General features: G+C 38.1%; 1 protein-coding gene across 10 annotated transcripts in view; it reads left to right on the top strand.

The window, feature by feature from the left end:
* Nucleotides 1-13332, top strand: part of PPIP5K1 (diphosphoinositol pentakisphosphate kinase 1) — a 41680-nt gene that overhangs the window by 25438 nt on the left and 2910 nt on the right. For 9 of the 10 annotated variants that reach the window (XM_031952198.1, XM_031952196.1, XM_031952197.1 and 6 more), the window contains 2 exons: nucleotides 959-1090; nucleotides 1374-1487. In XM_031952198.1, coding sequence (XP_031808058.1) covers nucleotides 959-1090; nucleotides 1374-1487 — 246 coding nt within the window. The remainder of the gene's footprint in view (nucleotides 1-958; nucleotides 1091-1373; nucleotides 1488-13332) is intronic. The other variant, XM_031952194.1, reaches the window with a different exon arrangement.

Below are 13332 nucleotides of genomic sequence, written 5' to 3'. Positions count from 1 at the left end.
AGGGATGTATAGAAGATTTAAGGGAAGGACTATATTAGTTTTTCAGGTGCATACTTGTTGTTCCAAGAGAGAGAGTTGGCCCCTCAGCAGATTGTGGCATAAAATCACAAATGTATTTAGCTTTGTTCTTCTCACTACCCTGGGGGGTGGGTATAAAGACCGACATTGAAATTATTGGGAAGGGAACAAGAAAGTGATTTTCCTTAGAGGGAACTGACTCATTCTCCTGACTGATAAACTGCTGTCTAAAAGGGCTGAGGCCTCCCAAGGAAGAGATTTTTGGTGTGATGAAAATTAACCAAGGAAGAACTCTTATCCTCCAGCCTGCTCATGCATGTGGTTTTGCTAGGCTGAATTCTGTGTGTACTGCATGCTCTTTCAACTTCTAAAGATTCCAATTCCTCTATCTTTTTCCTATATCTGCATGTTCCTACCCATCCTTTCCTCTCCAACTCCATACGCTGTTAAAGACCCTGAACATACCTTTCATGTAGTCCTATTGCCTTTTCATTCTAGACTCCTCTACTTCCTTCCAATCCTGTGATCTCACCTCATGTCAGATACTAGAAGTCTCTTGCTCTACACTCACATCTTTTTCTCCTAGAAGACTTTAGGGGTTGACTCCAGTAGAATTCCAATAGCCTCCTAAATTAGGCATTTGTAGATTAGGGTTTCCTGAGTAGGGAAATTATGGGTCTTCAGAAGCAAGTTTTTTGGGAGGCAAGGCTGTTCAAAGGAACTGAAGGGAAAAAAAAAGGTAATCTTAAACAGAAGACTTGCAGAATTTCCTCTCCTAGTAATTCTCACTTTTCTAAGGGGGCTCAATGGTGTTAGCTTTTGAGAGGTAGCTCATTATCCTGGTGCCTTAGGGACTCATTTTCCTAGCTTTCTTGAGGCCTGGTCAGGTGTCTTCTGCTGGAATTTTTACTTTGTTCAATTCAAATCTTAATCCTGGCAGGATTTGAAGGTTGTTCCATGGTGCCTACCATCTACCCATTGGAAACTCTGCACAATGCCCTCTCCCTTCGCCAAGTGAATGAATTCCTGAGTTCAGTCTGCCAACGGCACACAGATGCCCAAGTATCTGCAGGTATGAAGATTCCCCTTGACCTCTCCCTCTTCTTCCAAAGTATGGTCTGAGCCAGAGAACCATGGCAGGATAGGCTGGGCAAGGCTAGGAAAGAACATATGACCTATACATTAGACCTCTGCTGACCCCTACCTTCTCTGGAAATGGTTCCTTCCCAGTTTTTCAACATGAGAGGGCTGAGAAGGGGTACAGTAGCTGAGACCTGTGAAGAAAGGCCTTGGACCCTCCCCACTCCCGCCACACTCAAACTCCCACTCATGTGTATTCTTTCTTCCCTCTCCAGCTCTGTTTGATTCCATGCACAGCAACCAGGCTCCTGGGGGCCCATTTGCTCCACCCCAGACCCTTCACTCACCCCCTTTGCAGCTCCGGCAGCGCTCTGAGAAGCCCCCATGGTGTGAGTGCTCTTGGGGGGAGGGAATAGGGGCATAAGGGGTAGGGGATGAAGGGATGGGAAAATAGATGATTGGGGAAGGGAGTAGGAGGGTTGTGGGATGAGAAGTAGGTGGATGAAAGACAGTAGAACAAGGAAGAGGAAAATAGTTAACTGGTAGGGTGAGGAATCCCCATCCACTATGCTTGAGGCTTGAAAGTTGGAAGGTGAGGAGATGTCTGCTCCCTCTTCATCTCTACCTTGTTGGCCCATCTTGTCTCATCATTCCTCCTCCCTGGAGGTAAGCCTGAGAGATGAAGATGAAGGCCAGTCAAATGAGAGTGTGTAGAGAGAAGAGAAGAGCTCTCTGAGGAGGAAAGAATAGAAACTTGATCCCTTTATATTCCTAGTTGGACTATTTATCTCCTTCCAGGAAATATGCCTAGGGAGAAGAGGTGGATATATAGAATAGACAGAAATAGTATATCAAAGCCTGCTATTGTCTGTTCCATGTTCAGCTTTTTTAGCTCATTCTCAGGCAGTGCCAGTTCTTCTGTGACTGTGAAGGACACTGGGGAAGAGGAGGAGGCATCCTGCCTACCCTGATTCCTTATTCCACTCTTGGTCCTTGGGGATAATATGTAGGTCATCTTGATTGTCTCAGGCATTTGTTTCCTTGTGGTCAGGTCACAAGATGTTCTTTTGACATGGGGCAGTGAAGGAGGAAAAAAATGATATTGGGTAGAAAGATCACTGGATGATGACTTTGAGCCATAGATGTTGATATTAGAGAGATCTTCCCCTGAATGCTTATCTTTTGCTTAATGACTGAAATTAGGCATGTCTTGTTTTCACTGTTTTGCTTGGATTACGTTAGAGCTGAGGGAGAAATTCAGGTTTTGCTCATATGGGTTATAGTGACCAGGGTTGTGGAGCAGCATTTGCCATCTGAGACCATTCGAATGTCAAGGTTTGTTGTAATCTCAAAGGTCTTCTAGTCCAATCAGTATATAAATACCTATTTCTTCTACAACATGGCCTAGAAGTGGTAATCCAGATTTTGCTTGAATGTGTTCATTGATAGGGGACTCAACTATTCTTCTGAATAGCTTATTCAGTCTGCAAATAACTCTGGTAGAAGTGTTCCTCTTATTAAACTGTAATAGTTGTCAGAAAAGTGTGTGTTTTTTTCATACTATTTTATTTTGTCCAATTATATGTCAAGACAGTTTTTGACAGTGACTTTGGTAAGATTTTGAGTTCCATTTTTTTCCCCTTCCCTTTTCCTTCCCCAACATAGCAAGCAATCTGATATAAGCAATACATATACAATCATTTTAAATATATTTCCACATGAGTCATGTTGTAAAAGAAGAATCAGAACAAAAGAGAAACACCATGAGGGAAAAAAAAAAGTGAAAATAGTATGCTTCAATCTGCATTCAGATTTCATATTTGTTCTCTGAATGTGAGTAGCATTTTCCATCATGGATCTTTTGTGGCAAAGTGCTTTGTTAACTTGAAAGGACTCAATATATGTGATTTATTATTGTTGACTTGTATTGAACTTAATGTTTACTACAATCTTCAGATCTTTTTAATACAAACTGTTGTCTAGCCGTGCTTTTTTTTAAGCTTTTTATTTTCAAAATATTTGCATAATTTTCAACATTCACTTTTGCAAAACTTTGTATTCCAAATTTTTTCTCCTTTCCCTCCACTCCCTCCCTTTAATAGCAAGTAATCCGATATATGTCAAACATGTGTAATTCTTATATACATATTTCCATAATTATCATGACACACAAGAAAAATCAGATCAAAAAGGAAAGAAAATGAGAACGAAAACAAAAAGCAAGCAAACAAAAAAGGTGAAAATACTATGTTGTGATCCATATTCAGTCTCCATAGTCCTCTTTCTGGATATAGATGGTTCTCTCCATCCCAATTCTATTGGAATTGGTCTGAATCACCTCATTGTTGAAAAGAGCCACATCCATCTCTTCAAGAGATTTGATGATTACATCAGAATTGATCATATAATCTTGTTGTTATATACAATGTTCTCTTGGTTCTACTCACTTCATTTAGCATCAATTTATGTAAATTTCTCGAGGCCTTTCTGACATTATCCTGCTGATCATTTCTTGTAGAACAATAATCTTCCATAACATTCATACCATAACTTAATCAGCCATTCCCCCAACTGATGGATCTATTCACTTTCCAGTTCCTTGTCACTACAAAAATGGATGCTACAAGCATTTTTGCACATGTAGGTCCTTTTCCCTTTTTTATGATTTCTTTGGGATATAGGCCTAGTGGAGACCACTAACAATGCTTTTCTTATTCTAAATCTGCAAAGTTTCTTTTTTTAAATTGAAGTGGAAAACTTTATGATTATATCTATTAAGTTTCTTCCTATTAGGTTAGCTCATAGTTACAGGCTGTCAACATCTTTTTGAATCTTGATTCTGTCATCTAGTATATTGTCTAATATTCTTAGTTTAATATTTCAGGAAGTTCATAATCTTACTGTAAATATTCCTTCCAGTGATATAGATTGTAATTCATTCATACCTTCTCATTCTATATAATTCTTGCCTATGTCCTCTCATATCTTCCTTGGAGAATGAATTGTTGGGAGACCTTCCACAAGATCTTTTAGCATTCAAGAGGTTCCAATGTTACATTCAGACTTTCTTTTTCTTATTCTTTGCTCTTTGCCAAATGACTAGCCTTTCTGCTTAAGAAAAATTTACATTGTTATTTAAACTTTTGGGTTCCAAATTCTATACTTTCTTCCCTCCCTTCTTCCCTTCTCCCTTCCTTGAGATAGTAAGTAATCAGATATAGGTTATATATGTGCAATCATGGAAAACATTTCTATATTAGTCATTTTGTACAAGAAGACTGGAAGAAAAGAAAAAATTTAAAGAAAGAGAAAAACAGCATGCTTCAGTCTGTTTTCATTTAATATCAGTTCTTTGGAGGTGGATAGTATACTTCATTATTAGTCCTTTGGGATTGTCTTGGATCATTGTTTTGCTGAAAATAGCTAAGTCATTCACACAGTTTTTCATAACAATATTGCTGTTACTATGTCCACTGTTCTCCAGGTTCTGGTCACTTCACTATGCATCAGTTCCTATAAGTCTTTTCAGGTTTTTCTGAAATAATCCTGTTTGTCATTTCTTACAGTACAATTATATTCTATTATAATCATATATCACAGCTTGTTTATCATTCCTCAGTTAGTGGCATCCTTTTGATTTCTAATCCTTAACCCCCATGAAAAACAAACAAACAAACAAAAAAACCCTGCTATAAAAGTTTATGTACACATCCTCTTTTTTTTTTTTTTTTTTGGATGTCTTTGGGATCTAGACCTAGCAGTAGTATTGCTGGATCAAAACAAATGCACAGTTCTGTAACCTTTTGGGCATCGTTCCAAATTGCTTTCCAGAATGGTTAAATTAGTTCACACCTTCTCCAACAGTGCATTAATGTCCCAGTTTTCTCATGTCCCTTCCACAACCTACATTTTTCATTTTTGTCATATTAACCACTCTTCCCTATCTCCTTTTTAATAATACATTTCCTGCATGACAACTATTGTACCACTTCTTGGGTACAATTCATCATTGGTAACATGTTACAACCTACCATGTACCTCTCCATTGTTCTTTGGGTCACTTCTGATTTTGATTCTTCAGTGGTAATGGTTTTTCATTATTCAGGGCCATACAAAATTTCTGGAAGAATACGTTGATACTGTGGTCATATATTGGTGTTTAAAAAAAAAAGGTTTTTGTCTGGTAATAGCGTGGTATCATTAAAAGCATGATTTATATTCCTTTTTCAAAAATTTGAGTTCCAAATTCTCTCCCTTCAGCCCCTCCCCTACCTATTGAGAAGGCAAGCAGTTGTGTAATATCTCAACTATAATCCAGCTTGCTCCCTTCTTTACAATTTTTGGCCCATCTTATGTTCTGGGTACAGTCCTTATACAAGATGTATGGATAAACCAATTCTGTGGATTGCTTATTTATAAAATCCTAGAGTAGATAGGAACCTCAGCAGCCCTCTAATTCAGTCAAAACTTGAAAGAAATCTTCACTTTATGTGGTATTTCAGCCTCTGCCTTTTCTAAAAGCAGCCTGCTCTACTCAGCTTATTGGACAGCCCTATTTTTAGTAAAAATTTCCTGACATATCAAGAAGCAATGGGGTATAGTGGCTAGAGAGTGAGACTTAAAGTTAGGAGTATGTAAGGCCCACTTCTGTCTCATTATTACCTGTATGGACCATAAGCAAGTCACTTAATACCTAGTAAATCAGGCAATTCTCTAAGTTATAGAACTGTTGGAGACTTTTTAAACAACAGATGAGTTGCTAACCAATATAGACCATCAAGAAGTTGAAAAGTTAATCCAAATGGGATGGTTTTAGCTAATACATGCATGATTTAAACACTGGTATATCTTATTTCATTTTTCATTTGTTCTTTTCCCAGTTTTCATATATAAATGCAGTTTGATGATCTGGCTCAGCTAAGTTTTAGACCAAGCCTTTTGAAAGATTCATTTTCCACTTTCTACAGATTTATTACCCATTCTACTACTTTTTTGTTAGAACAAAAAAATGCTCTTAAGCTTCCTCTTTTCCTTCTCAGTATTGATTTTATATTCTAAACTGGAATTTTTGATTTCCATGTTTATATGGCAAAGGCATTATGTTTGATGACTTAGATTGTTTATGGGCTTCTTTCAATTTCCTTACTTTACTATATCAACTAAACTTTTTAAGGAAATTGTGGTAATCAATGCATTTTCAATTAGTTGTTTCCCAATTTTGGGCATCAATAGTTTGTTTGAATAAATTAGGTGGGAGTTATATTTGACTATAGTGTCATCTTCTCATCTTCACTCTTTTCTTAGTTTGGTGTTTTTTATCTTTTATCCAACTAGTTGGTTATCTAATTGCTTATAGACCCATAATTCATAAATGACTCCCAATATCATTAACCAGTCATATTCTGTCAAGGTATACCCCACCTGACTTTATGACCATGAACAAGTCTTTAATTTTTTCATCTGTATTATGAGAATAATAATACCTATATACCTATTTTAAAGGATTTAATGAGGCATAAATGTAATAATGGAAAATGTTTTGAAAAATGTAAAGTTACTGTATAAAGTATCAGTTATTCATTATTTCATTTTTGTTATGTTATTCAGGCTTTTAGAAGGTAGTTAGGAGGTGCATGGATAAAGTCAGAAAGACTCATTTTCCTGAGTTCAAATCTGGCCTCAGACATTTACTAACTGTGTATGAAAATGAGTATGTTATTTAATCCTGTTTGCCTCAGTTCCTCATATGTAAAACGAGCTGGAGGAAGAATGATAAACTATTTCAGTATCTTTGCCAAGGAAACCCTACATGGGGTCACAAAGAAAGAGTCAGATGTGACTGAAATGATGAAACAGTAGTGACATTCAGGTTCATCATGTCTCATATCTTTTGGTTCTCATCATAGAAGAAAATATTATATATATATATGTATGCATGTACATATATGTGTATATATTTATATATATATATATGTTATATTTTTATTTCTCTATATATAATCATATATGGATAGATAAATAGGATATAGGCAAGAAGCTTCTGAGTAGTCAAACTTTTGGCATCTTTAGTTCCTTACTCCCGAATCATACTTTCTAATATTTTTTGCCCTTCTCTCCTATGTCTACTTTTGCATTGATGTCATAGAGTATCCATATATTGACTTGGTTTGGAGGATCTTGTTGAATTATTCAATTTTTTTAACCTCATGCTCTATTGATGCATAATCTGTAATTATTTTCACATGAATCTCTTTGCTTATGTTCATCATGAGGAAGGACAGCAAAGTCCTTATTGCCCTTAGATTTACAAATGAAACAATGAAACCAAATTTGTAGACTCTTCAAAGAGATGCTATTCTGTCTTAGTTAGCTGTGACTCTCTTTTGTCCTCTGAATGGTTAACAACCTAAAACTTGTGTGATTCTTAGCACCTTCTTCTTCCCCCATTTTGCTACTCTTCACAGAAGAAGCTGCCAAGGTGGGGTGGGGCACCTAGGACTGAAGGCCATTTTGTATTTTTCTTTGTTTCTTAGGTTGCCATGGCCTGAGAATTCCACACCTAGCAGCCAACCTAGTGATGATGAGCTTCTCCATATTTAGCTAAGATAAAAATAAAAACAGCAGGCAGAATGTCATAGGGCACATATTCAAAGCCTTTCCATCTTAATAGGGCATGCCAGTGCTTGTGCTTCCTTAATATAGTCTTTAAGAACCAAGGATTGCTGCTATATCATAGCGAGGTATATATAAATACATAAAGAGCATCTCAGAAGTCTTAGTGCAGCTTTTAAGCTTGACAGTTTAATCCTACACTAAGGTTTTGGGATGCTCTGTATTTATGGCCAAACTTGTGATTTCATCACTGTAAGGAACTCTTAAATGAAGAAGTCCACATCAAGTCTGTTAGTCCTCAGCGTCTTTGCAGCTTAGTCTTAAGAGAGTTGCTGAGAGTACTGAGAGATTAAGTGATTTGTTCAAAATTATACAAACAGTATGCGTCAAAGGTCAAATTTGAACTCATGTCTTGCTGACATTTTTCTGTTTGCTGTACTATCTTGTCTATCATTTATATACACATAAACAGTAAAAAAAAAAAAAAAATTAAGTACCCCCTGAGTACCAGACATTGTGCTAAGCTCTGGGAATACAAAGAAAGGTAAAAGATATCCCTACTCTCAAGGAGTTCGCAGTCTAATGGGGGCTACAACCCTCAAACAACTATATACAGACAGCTATCCACAGGATCAATTGAAAATAATCACCAAAGAGAAGGCTCTAGAATTAAGGAGCATTGGGAAAAACTTCCTGTAGGTGAGATTTTACCTGGGACTTGAAGGAAACCAGAGGAGCCAAGAGACAGAGAGGAGGAAGAGAATGTTCCAGGTTCTTTGGGGAACAGCCAGTGAAAATGCTCCCAGCAGGGAGAAAGCATGTCTTAGAGGAAGAGGAGCATGAGTGGATCACCTCATATGTGGAGAGATATAAAATATAAGAAGAGTAGAGAGGTAAGAGAGGAGGGCCAGGTTAGGAAGGGCTTTGAAAACACCAAATAGAGGATTTTACATTTGATCCTGGAGATACTAGGGAGCCACTGGAGTTTGTCAAATGGGGAAGAAGGCAGTAATCTTCCCCTCCTTTCTAGGAACATCCTTTTGACAGTTGGCTGGAGGATGGACTATAGTGACAGGGAGATCAATCAGCAGGCTATTGCAATAGTCTATACATAAGATGATAAGGGCCTGAAATAGAATGGGGCAGTGGCTAAGAAGAGAATGAGGCACATATAAGAGATATTGTGAAGGCAAAGTCAAAGCCCTTGGTAACAGATGGGATATGGTGGATGAGGATGTGAACCTGAGGTACTGGGAATATGTGGTGATACCTTGACCAGTAATAGAAGGAGTTTGGAAGAGGGAAAGGCTTTTAGGTAAAAGATTATGACTTCAGTTTAAGATGTCTATAGGACATCCAATTTGGGATGTTCAGTAGGCAATTGGAGATATAAGTCTGGAGATCAGCAGAGAAGTTAGAGCTGAATAAATTAATTTGAGTATCATTAGTGTAGAGATCATTAAATCCATGGGAGCTGGTGAGAGTTAACAATTGAAATAGTTTTAGAGGGGGAAGAGAAGAGAGTCCAGGACAGAGAAGAGTGGGCTATCCACTCTTAATAGATATGATCTTAATGAAGGTCCAGCAAAGGAGAATGAGAAGGGCTCCTCAGATACTTTAAGAGGAGAACCAGGAAGGAATAGTATTTCCAAAACCTAGAGAAAAAACTATCAAGGAGAAGAGGGTGCAACTGTATTAAAGGCTGCAAAGTGGTCAAGAAGGATGAGGTTTGAAAAAGGGCCATTAGTTAGGAGATCCTTAGTAACTTTGGAGAGAGCATTTTCAGTTGAATGATGAGGTTGGAAGCCAGAATGTTGAGAGTTAAGAAGAGTGAAAGAAGTACATAGCATAGAGTGAATCTCCAAGGTGAGCATGTTAAATGGTAGAGACAACCAAAGAGTCTGAAAGTGGATGCCAACTCCTCCTGTGAGTCAAGTGACAGTTTTCTCAAGTTCAGCCACAAAAGGCAGGAGAGAGATGGGATAATAATGATCAATGATGAAGGGGTCAAGTCAGGGATGTTTTTGAGGATGAGAATATGTGGTCATATCTGTGGGCATTAGGGAAGTAGCCAGTACTTCGGGAGAGATTGAAGACAAGGGAGAAAAAGTGGTGATGGTCGAAGGGGCAAAATGTTGGAGAAAATGGGATAGAATGGGATCGCTGAAAGTTGACCTTAGCAAGAAAAAAGATAACCTCTTCATGAGATTGGAGTGAAGGAGACCCTTGAAGCTAAAAAGCATTTGGGTCACGTGAGGAAGAGAAAAGAGCTATCAGTGAATTACCTCAATTTTTTCAATAAAATTTAAGTTAAAGTTCTCAAATGAGAAAAGGGTTTTGGGAGAAAGGACTTTCAAGGTGATCTTCTTAAAAGAGGTATCTATTTTATTTTTTATGTCACAACACAGACATCTATATCACAAATACACCCTACCTCCCACTCAGCAACTTCCTTATAACCTCCAATTGAATATAAAATCATCTGGTCTTCAGAACTCTTCACCTATATATGTATCCATACTCATCCGTATATACAGAACATACTTTTTTCAGGAGTGAAGTTTCAGTTGATATTAGGTAACAAATTATTCAACAGCACACAAAAAAGAACGGGGAAACAATATAGTGGAATGTGGGGTATAGGTATGAGATGTGACAGATGGGCAAGGAACAAAAATAATAACCTGGGAAAGTAGAGCAGTGGAGTGACTGCAGGTTATGGTGAGGTCAAAAAATACAGTTAGAAGAGAGGCTAAAGGAAAGATAAAAAGATAAGTGTATTCACATACACACATACATTCCAAGAGAGGAATTTCAAAGTTCTGGATAATGAAAGTACAGTAATGAGTAATGGGTGATGTCAATATTGCTATCGCTGGCAGAGGATAAGGAAAGTAAGAAGTATTTCTTAAATGTGGACTGCATGTCAGGCACTGTGCTAATATCTCATTTGATTTTCACAATAACCCTGGGAGAGAGGTGTTATTATTATCCCCATTTAAGCTCAGTGATTCAATTAGTAATTCAGTTAGAATGAAGGTGCAAGTTGTGAGAGTTGAAGTTGATGAACTGAAAAGTCAGAGTTTTGAGGAAATATTAACTTGCATATTGAAGTCCCTGCATATTAATATAGGGGATAGGGTAGATGGGAATACTGTGACCCAGGTGCTAACATCATTAAGAAAGAATGACTTCAGATACATAGAAGACTGCACCAAGCATGTTAAGAGTATGATGTAGATAGTATGGAGTGAATCTCCAAGGTGAGCATGTTAAATGGTAGAAGCAACCAGAGGGTCTGGAAGTGGATGCCATCTCCTCCTGTGGGTCAAGAAACATAAGATGAGGTGTCTCTAGAGTTGGAGAGAGTGGCAGACACCACTTGAGTGCAAGAAGATGGAAAGGATATAAGAAAAAAAGAGGTGAAAGATGAAAGCAGTTTTGTTAACACCAGAATGGGAGTTCAGAGAGCATGATGGAAGGGACTGGACAGAGCTTGGTAGAATATCAAGAGAGATAGGGCTAAATGGATGCAAATGAGAGAGTAGAGACTGGTAGCAGCTGAATGGGTTTTTGTTTGTTTTTGACTAAGCAGCTAGAGATTCTAACAGAGAAAAGTAAGGATTTGCTAATCATTAGGGGAAATATCATTGGGCTAGGGCTTCAACTTGCAAGGGTCATATGAAGATAAAGGGCATTATCAATTTGGTTTTTTCCTGTGCCCCAGGCAATTTAAGATATCAAATTAGATCTCTGGGTCTGCTGTCTTATATCTGGTATGACTGAACTTATTTTCAGCACCAGTTCCTTTGATTCATTGCAAAATGTCAAGAGACATTGCATAATGCATTCCCTGCACAGAAAATATGTGAATGACTTCTGGTCAGATATGATGTCTGAGTCGTAGACAACTCTGTATCTGACTCTGATCCTGGGTGGTATCCTGGATGACAGCAGATTTGGCATCCAGGTTCTTGATGGTTGTTGGAGGTCATAGGGAGAGTGGGAAGACATTATTACTTCCTTTTTTTTTCCTGGGTAAATATTGATAAGGAAGGTGTGCATGATTGTGTTGATGAGAGGACAAGGCAGATATAGTTTCCACAACATGCTGCAATGAGGTGGCTTCTAAATCCAATCCCTAAGAAACATAGGAGTTCCAGCCCTACTCTCCCAGAATCAGCTAGGGAAAGGAAGAGTTAGTGTTAGAAGGAAAGTTTTAGTCCCCACCTCTCTTGCTGCTGAATCGGAGGGTCCAGTAGGGGCAGCCTCCATGTTGGGCATTGGTCAAGGGCAAGGGGGCAGTTTACAATGATAAAGAGTCCAAAGAGAGGTAAAGATTGGGGCAGAAGCTTTCCTGACAGATAATGGAGAGTTGCAGTACTGTTGTAATGACTCAAAGTAGTTTTGGATGCCATGGAAAAGGCTCCCACAAAGAAGCTGTCTTTACCTTGCTTAAACCTAGCAGCTCCACTCTGGTTTCATGGTAATGCAGGATTTGTTGCCATGACCTGGGATGGAATAATATTTTCCAGTCTGATTCCCCTTGAAGAAGGGCTTCCAAATCCAGTCCTTGAAGGGGCTTAGGTCTTAGTCTCAATGATCAAGAGATAGCAGGGCCTAAACCCCTGACTTCTCCCTTCTGCTGATATGAACCGGTCTCAGGTACTTTTCTTCTTATTAGATTTACTCAAATGTTCTAGCCCAGGGGTCCTCATACTTTTTAAATAGGGGTCCAGTTCACTGTCCCTCAGACTGTTGGAGGGCTGGACTATAGTAAAAACAAAAACTTTGTTTTGTGGATCTTTAAATAAAGAAACTTCATAATCCTGGGTGAGGGGGATAATCATCCTCAGCTGCTGCATCTGGCCTGCGGGCCGTAGTTTGAGGACCCCTGCCTATTATGATCTGGTCTCAATAATTTTGGGTCTGGTCTCAATAATTAATTCATTGTATTTATTGTTCCCCACTTCCAATTTAGTGTTATCTGTAAATTTGATAAAGCCTGCCTTCATCCAAGTCACCATTAAAAAATATCAAATAGAGTGGTGTCAAGAACCAATCTCTGGGATACTCCACATAAGACTAATCTCCAAGATTGGCCTCAGGATATTGATTACTCTGGGTTTAACTACTCAGCTAATTATTAATCTGCCTAAATGTACAGATCTCTCTATTTTGTCCATAAGGAGAATCAATGACTTTTTCAAAAGCTTTGCTGAAATCCAACCTCTTTAGCATTTTCCTGATCCATCAACCTTAATAAATGGAGATGTGGTTAGTTTGATATGACTAGTTATTTGATCAGTTTGGGGCACCTATATAATTCTCAACCAATCCAAAACTTTCTCATAGCACGTTGAGCTGTATTTGTCTACCTGTTTTTACTTTAGCCAACTTTCTACTCCTCTCACCTAAGGAAATTCAAAGGAATCCAAATAGTTACAATATTTCCTTCATCTCAGAAAAATCAGAATTCAATCTAATACATCTCATTGCCTGAGTTTTATTTTTTAATCCCTTTCTTTACAACTAACTGTGGATTTGTTAGTCCAGAATAAGTAAAATCTTATTACCAATTGGCCTGGCCTGTAGCATACATCTGATTCCCGAGCTCAGTTC

Source organism: Sarcophilus harrisii, chromosome 2, assembly GCF_902635505.1.
Source record: "Sarcophilus harrisii chromosome 2, mSarHar1.11, whole genome shotgun sequence".
NCBI classification, from domain to species: domain Eukaryota; kingdom Metazoa; phylum Chordata; class Mammalia; order Dasyuromorphia; family Dasyuridae; genus Sarcophilus; species Sarcophilus harrisii.
Note: the sequence above shows the minus strand (reverse complement) of the source record. Positions and strands in the feature narration are given on the sequence as shown.